Source organism: Habropoda laboriosa, unplaced genomic scaffold, assembly GCF_001263275.1.
Source record: "Habropoda laboriosa isolate 0110345459 unplaced genomic scaffold, ASM126327v1 scaffold212, whole genome shotgun sequence".
In the NCBI taxonomy this organism is placed as follows: Eukaryota; Metazoa; Arthropoda; class Insecta; order Hymenoptera; family Apidae; genus Habropoda; species Habropoda laboriosa.
In genome coordinates this window covers 240,862-248,675 of record NW_017100509.1, presented here as the reverse complement: position 1 = coordinate 248,675, position 7,814 = coordinate 240,862, and the positions used below count along the sequence as shown (strand labels likewise).

General features: G+C 31.8%; 3 protein-coding genes across 3 annotated transcripts in view; 1 reads left to right on the top strand and 2 right to left on the bottom strand.

Moving 5' to 3' along the window:
• Positions 1-660, bottom strand: part of LOC108576263 — a 1,195-nt gene extending 535 nt beyond the window's left edge. Inside the window, exons 1-3 of the mRNA XM_017939222.1 lie at positions 559-660; positions 125-345; positions 4-61 (exon numbers count right to left, since the gene is read on the bottom strand). Coding sequence (XP_017794711.1) covers positions 4-61; positions 125-339 — 273 coding nt within the window. The 5' untranslated portion in view covers positions 340-345; positions 559-660. The remainder of the gene's footprint in view (positions 1-3; positions 62-124; positions 346-558) is intronic.
• A 686-nt stretch (positions 661-1,346) lies between these two features.
• LOC108576161 (GPI ethanolamine phosphate transferase 2) lies at positions 1,347-5,156 on the top strand. The gene is made up of 14 exons (XM_017939105.1): positions 1,347-1,353; positions 1,453-1,615; positions 1,708-1,906; positions 1,980-2,189; positions 2,267-2,458; positions 2,554-2,896; positions 2,973-3,169; positions 3,244-3,489; positions 3,563-3,741; positions 3,816-4,000; positions 4,078-4,231; positions 4,300-4,600; positions 4,664-4,830; positions 4,925-5,156. The coding sequence occupies exons 1-14, from the start codon at positions 1,347-1,349 to the stop codon at positions 5,154-5,156; spliced, it is 2,775 nt and encodes a 924-aa protein (XP_017794594.1).
• A 1,694-nt stretch (positions 5,157-6,850) lies between these two features.
• The window catches only part of LOC108576222 (transmembrane protein 94), a 9,976-nt gene continuing 9,012 nt past the window's right edge, over positions 6,851-7,814 (bottom strand). Inside the window, exons 24-27 of the mRNA XM_017939176.1 lie at positions 7,520-7,757; positions 7,289-7,382; positions 7,040-7,201; positions 6,851-6,974 (exon numbers count right to left, since the gene is read on the bottom strand). Coding sequence (XP_017794665.1) covers positions 6,902-6,974; positions 7,040-7,201; positions 7,289-7,382; positions 7,520-7,757 — 567 coding nt within the window. The 3' untranslated portion in view covers positions 6,851-6,901. The remainder of the gene's footprint in view (positions 6,975-7,039; positions 7,202-7,288; positions 7,383-7,519; positions 7,758-7,814) is intronic.

Sequence of the window (7,814 nt, the reverse complement as noted above, 5' to 3'; positions counted from 1 at the left end):
TGCATTAAAATGTTCCAAATTTTTAATTCCTCCATCTAAAGCTTTGGGATCATATTCAAAGCTATAACACAATTGCAGTTTATTTGATATGGCTTCTTCACTTTGGTGTTTCTTATTTACTTACTTTTGAAAAAATAAGGCAAGAAGCACAGCTTGAGGATTCTTTAAGTTATCTTTAATCTCATAGTAACAGTTCAATTTATCACAAAGAGAACCTAAATTATTGTAGGTACGTTTTTCCTCTGAATAAGCCTCCTGTAATTTTGCCAACCATGTATCACAGACATCACTGTCTAAACCTTCAGTTGCTTCCTTCCAACTTTCTTCTGTTGATGCCATTTCTATCTGAAATTATGTTAGGATTCTGTAGATTTCCTTCACATTATTTTCACCCAAAAATTTATCTACTCGTTTAAATTGATAATTACAAATAACGTGTACAATTTGTTATTTTAAAAAAAGTAGAAAATTTTCATGCATAACTAATTTTCTGGATAAGAACAATTTTTCTTTTGTAGAAACGAGAGAAAATTATTCTCATTAATTTCACATACTCACATTATATTAAATTAGTCAAACAATATGATAGTTTAACTTAGAGATGAAAAGCAAGAAACTGTGCTATGTTGAAATTCTGATTACCGAAACATATTGCGTCGCTGCGTGTGCTCACTGACTGAGTGGATTCTACTTGATAAAATAAAGTCCGCTTCCACTTATTGATCGGATTGTGTTCGCGTTTTATCAACGAAATAGAGCGCGATTTTTAATTAACATTATTTCCATAAACTGGAGCAATCGCTTTTCGTAAAATTTTTAATCGATTTAAAACCGATAGAAGCGCAGAGATTCAAATATAAAACACAGTTTAATCATTTATTCATAAAAAAACATTTACATACATTCAATTGTATCAAATTTGGGGCTGGTTGGTAACCCTTGTTGAGAATTTTGGACTTCACCGTTATAACGTGTATATATTCTTGCGAAATAGTCAAAATTATGTAACAGTAATGCCCTTATTTTTTACTATTGGATGCGTCGATTATTTGTTCATACGATTTTGAAAATGTAGTAAGAACATGTCGTAATGGCTAGTTCTATTTATCTTAAAATTTTGCCGCCATCGCGAAGGGATGAGATAAGTTTGCCGCGTTTGTCTTGTAAAACATGAGAATTTTTTATATAATTAAAAACAATGTAGAAAGATACTTTGCTATCACAGTAAATGAAAGAATAATTTAGAAATATAAATTGTAACATTTCTCTCGTAAGAAAATGAGGATTGAAAAAGATATTAAAAAAATTATATTTAAAAATTATTGAAATCAGTAATTATAACAAACATGAGAGGTACAGTTATGAATCCAAAATATATATTTTAATACAATGTAATAGTGAATCATTTAAATTGACAATATTTTTTAAGTACATACATTTCCTTTTCTTCAGTTACAGAAAAGGAAGTGAATAAAAATATTATTGTATTATTATATATTATTTTCATTGGACCTTTGTCGATTGCACTGTTCTTGTATGGCTTCTTTCCTTTGGTAAATTATGATAATACTAAAGCAACACAAGATAATGTACCAAAATTTATAGAAAATGTGAGGTGAGTTGAGTAATTCTGTGAAAGAAAAATGTATAGGTGAATGAGAGAATGGTCGATAATTTTTTTTTAATTGCATTGCATGTATATTCCAGAATAAAAACAAATACATTATATCAACCAATGGTAAAAAAATTGATCATTATGGTTATTGATGCATTGAGATGGGATTTTATAACAGGATCAGTGGGAAAGGTTGCAATGCATGTAACCAGTAGCCTCTTAGCAAATTCTTCAGCTTGTTTATTACAAGCCAAAGTACAGCCCCCAACTGTTACAATGCCTAGAATAAAGGTGTCAAATTTTTAGTCTTTTATATTCTAAAAGTTAAAAAAATATAAACAGGATAACATTTTATTCAACTTAGGCAATTACCACTGGTACAATACCAAATTTCATTGATGTTGCTTTAAATTTTGGGAGTAAACCAATTTCTAGCGATAGTGTACTTTATCAAGCAAAACAGGCTGGTTATAAATCAGTATTTTATGGAGATGACACTTGGGTCACATTATTTCCCTCTATATTTGATCGTTACGATGGTACTACATCATTTGTTGTAACAGATTTTACAGAGGTATTTTACACTTTTATCATCATTAAACTGTTATATAGTAATTGCACTGTCACACATAGTAAAACTCTTAAATTTAGGTTGATAATAATGTGACTAGGCATTTAGGTAAAGAATTATATAGTAACAATGACTGGTCTGTAATGATCCTTCATTATCTAGGACTTGACCATATTGGTCATGTTCATGGACCATTCAGTTCACTCATTAAAACTAAACTTAAAGAAATGGATGGTATAATTGCAAGGATTCAATCTAAGGTTCAAGAATGGGTAGGTGCATTCAAAAAGTTTCTCTTGTTGCTAATGAAAAGAAACATTATTTATTTTTTACCTTTGAAAAAGTAGTGTAAATTTCTTATCTGCAGAATCGAAATAATGATTCTACTTTATTTATTATTTGTGGGGATCATGGTATGAAAGATTCTGGTGGTCATGGTGGTTCAACAACATCAGAGACGCTTGTACCTTTCATTGCAATTGGTGGAGAATGTCTTCAAAATCCCAACAATTTCAGAGAAATATCACAAGTAGATATTGCATCCACTTTGTCTGTTATCTTGGGAATACCAATACCATTTTCCAACATAGGAACTGTCTTTGTAGACAGTATATACGATTTGCCTATTGCAAAAAGATTATTCATACTTTATTACAATGCAAAACAAGTGTTGACTCATTTCCAACAGCTAGTTGACTATAAGTCTCAATGTAAGTAAAGTGGTGATTCTTTGAACTATATGAGATAATTCTTTGAACAATATGACACACTTGCATATCATTCCAGATGCATATCAGAAATATTTGGAGGCAATAAAGCTTCATAATGCATGGTTGAACACTAAAGATCATCCAAATGACATGACAGATGATATTGTGTCTTCCTATCAAACTGCACTAAAGGGAATGAAAGAAATGCTCATAAATAGTGCAGTAAAATATGATTTCCAGTTAATAACAGTAGCCATATTTTTCTTGAGTCATGTAAGAATCAGAATTTACTTTGATAATTGGTTATTTTAAATTGTGCCTGTAGAATAGTTTAACAATTCTTTCAGATTATTTACATTCTAATGGGGAAAGTATTCTCTCAATCAGTTTCCTTAAAAAATCTCACATTTTTCATTGTTTCAAATATACTGTCTTGGATATTGGTAAATTATTTCTGGAGTTGTGAAGACATATCATTACTCCAGTCAAAGAGCTCGATCACCATTGTCATAGTATCATGTATAATAATTGTATCAATTATAAATTCTTACTTACTTGCCAGCATAAAAGATTTCAACTTTCTTTCATTCGAGGTAAAAGCAACACAATGTAAAACAAACTTAAAAATTCGATACACGTGGTAATATGTTCCTTTCGAAAAATTAGAAAACTGAAAATTGGATAGGAAAGTGGCTGCTTGTATTTGGTGCACTTGTGCATACAATTAGCCTTGGTGGTAGTAGCTTCGTGGAGGAAGAACATCAAACTTGGTATTTCTATTGGGCCACAATCCTTGTACTCTTACTCTACAACTCGATTACCAAATTTTTTTTACATCTACGATCGTAAGAACAATTTTTTCACAGTACGAAATACTAGATCACCGAAGAGACGTTAAGCTGCGAATATTAAATTTCAGCCACAAAAATTACCAACAATACGTACAGGCGCAAATTTGTATCAAACTTTTGTTGCTACTGATAGGACATAGAATTCTTCGAAAATTAAACAGCACAGGAGATAAATACGCTCATCTTCCCGATATAGCCGGTTTTTTAATTGAAGAAGAAACCACGTTGGGCATGACGATTGTGCTCATTACCGGTAATTAAATTATAAATTAACACTCACGTGTTCACAATATGAATACCTACTTCAAGTGTCTGAAACCATTCCCTCAGGTCTTGCACTCTTGATATGGATCGACTTTATTCACGAGGATAAAAAGTACAAACAACAGTCGTTAATATTGAATTCCATAGCTAGTACGTGTATTTATCTTCGTCATATGTGTAACAATAACGTTATCAAAATACCATTTTACCCTCAATCTAGGTAAGCTTCCATCGAGAAACCGAACAGATACCTTAAAATTGCAATTTCAACGTTGATTCTTTTTACAGAGGTACATACGAAGTACAAATTTATTTGTTTCTACTCGCAATAAATACTCTGAATTATGTTTATCGTTTGGCAGTGACGATCAGATACAATAGGATAATCTTTTTAAGAATTACATTGCATTTTATCGTACGAATGTGGATCATGATCACAGCGATCCTCCATCAACCCCATAATCTCATACTTTTGCCGTTCGAGATTATTTTCAGTAGTGTAATTCGCGAGATAGTTAAAAGCGACGTTGCGCAAGATATCAACACGTTTCTGTATGCTTGGATTGGCAATATGTTTTACTTCTACCAGGTAATAATCGAATATTCAGGCAAACCAAGCTCGAATCTCATACGTGAAATTAATCGTCTACAGGGGAATTCTAACAGTTTAGCGACTATTGATGTGGCCGCCGGTTATGTCGTTATACAGTCGTATATGCCATTTATAAACGGTTCAATGTTGCTAACTATTACCTATTCGGCACCGGTTCTGGCTTACCTTTTGTTCGTTTATCATGCAATTTTGCAGCATCCTTACGAGTGAGTAGTTTCTAAAATTTCAATTCAGCTGTTGAAATTCCTGAAAGAAATTATGTATACACGTTGTATTTTTTTTTTTTTTTTTTTTTTCTAGTACACAAGAGATCGTTTCACAAATTAGCAAAACATATGTTACTTGGAGATTGCTGCCTGTAGCTATTTACACGATTATAATCAGTATTCAGCGGCATCATTTATTCGTGTGGTCAGTATTCTCGCCGAAATTATTATACGAGGCTGTACATTCCAGTATTATCTGTTTCGTCACGTTTATCGTGTTAATTTTGATCACATTACAAAGGACAATAAACGATTGTAAAAGATGATCTTACATTTTTTGTGCAGTTTCTTCCACCAGAACGCCATGTTTTCTTTGATATTTGAAATTAGTTATCGGAAGTACTTATTCTTTTTCTTTTTAATCGACAATTTGTATAATTCTAGTCGCTCGTTTAAATGGAAAGTTTGCAACGAAAAAGGAATAAAAGTAATGTGAAATTTAAAGAAAAAATTTATTTTAAACTTGGCAATTATTTTACAGTCGTTATATTTTAACCAAACTTTCGAATACTTTCTATAAAAATCAAACATATAAAAGTTGTGTTGTTGTTTTGTTTTTAGTAATATACATAAAACAGTAATGTTGTAAAAATTGTTTGTTTCTTTTTCTTCTTCTACAAATTGAAATTATACATCGATGTAACGAAGCACAGATTTCAAATGAACTATACACACGTTCGACATTGAACTACGTATAGTTCTGTAATAATATTATAACGTATACGTAAAAGAGAAAATCAGTTCCTATAAAATTGACTGAATAAAATCAGGGCTAAAAGTTTCTTTTAGCAGAAATTACATAAATCCGTAATACCTCGTATACTAGAATGGTCTTTCATTTTTAGGTATTAACTTTTTTCACTCTACCGGCTAACTGCAAAATTATAGTGGTTGACAAAGCCACTTGGTTTGAAACATTCGCGCAGAAATAATGCTTGCAAACGATATAACCGTAGTCATGCAATACAGACATTCTAAGAAACTTGATTAAAAACAGTATTCCTTTTGATTACTAAAAATAAATTATTCTCTATAGGAACACAACAAAATACATATTTACTACGAATAATACTAGACTTGTTAAATCTAGGTAGCAGTAATATTTCAACATTTCGTGTCGTACATTCTTTTATCCTTGTTGTTATTTAATCAACGAAAATCCAAATATCGCAGAATAATTCGGGAAATTAGCCTGTAGCTTTCGATCCGTACAAATTGCATTTAAGTTTGAATTGAAATTGTTCGATACCATCTAAAATTGAATAATTCGACTTTCTTTTTTGCAAGAAGTTTGAGATTTCGAGAAGTTAAATATCAACAAGATAAAAATCAAAATATTGCACAGTATTTATGTACAACATTTGCAATTCGAAACGAAACACATTGTATGATATTAGCCTGCAACAGTGGGTGCCACCTCGGCGACACGTTAATTTCTAAAATATAAAATACCGTATCGTTTCGTATTATACAAAAATATAAACACTTTGACATTAAGTTATCGAATTATGAAAACAATTATACACATTTCAAAACTGCTCGCGTTTTCAATACTAATTTCAATTGTTACACCGCGAGGCCGTGTAAAAATTTGCCCCCTGGATAAGATTCATTTGATCGTTTCAGATAGAAGATTTCAAAACACCTTCAAAGCGTTAAACAATTTACAACTATCCGAATAAATTCGTATCGTAATGTGTGTATGTCTGTGTGTGTAACGTTACCTGTGTAAGATTACACTCTAGGTTAAACTGTTTTTGTTTTTCCCTTTTCTTTTCTTTTTTAATACATTTCAGGAAAAATAACTAATAAGTTAAAGATCTGGACAATTTTCACAGAAAAACTATAGTGTAATACAGTAACGGTATTATGCGAAATTTGAGTATTTTTGTATTCTTAACTTGTAATCCGTATATATATACATATCTTATCGTTATTTGGCTATTTTTACCTTCGCGTCCCTTTTGTATTGTTTCTTTGTTCTTTTATCGTATGTAGGATCAAAAATTCTTTAAAACGGCGAATTCATCCCAAGTTTTGTACCAAATTCTAACCGTGCCCTCTTTTGATACCTTACGTTTACTCTGAAAGTATTCGACGTTGTTAATTTAATTACTCGGCGAATGTTCGAAAATATTTCTATACTCACTTAATCTCTTGCCACTTGATCAGTTCGTTAATTGTGAAAATCAACGGCAACGAAACTAAGAAAAATAAAGGAAGGTGTAAGGGGAAGTCTTCGATGCTTTGCCCCTCCTCTTTCCAAAATTTGCAAAATACAGTTCCTGAGAATGCTGCTTGTGCGCATAATCTAGAAGCGACAAAATACAGTAGGGATATGTAAATTACACAGGCGTACGTTTGAAGAGGAAGAGAATAAAAGATGTGCTATACTCACGCTATAAATGCACTTAAAAACCATACGTAATTATTAAAAGGCTGTTTCTTCCAAATGGAATACTCTCTATGTACAAAGCCTACGGATATTGTTACTGTGCAAGAAGAAGAGAAATATATGAAATATGTTTGAATACACTACCGAGTCGTATAATTGGCTTAAATAAATGATTATCAAAAAAAAAAAAAAAAAAAACACACTAAGGAATAATGGAGTTTTGTTTTTTGTTACCTAAGTGTAAGACTAACAACGATAAGGCGAAATGTTGTATCACTAAAATGACGTTCGGTTTATTGCCCCAACCACCCCATGAAACTTCCCCATGTGCATCGGGATACACATACAGGCACTTAGAGTCTGTTGTGTAAGTAGGGCACAGAGTTAAAAATGAGAGACACTGCGATAAAACTATCGTGATTATTGTCGGCAGAAATTTGCTGCCGTAACACCATAGAACGAACAACGCAACCTATGAAATCAACGACAATATATCACTTGGAAATACGAACCGTATGAGATTAGAGCA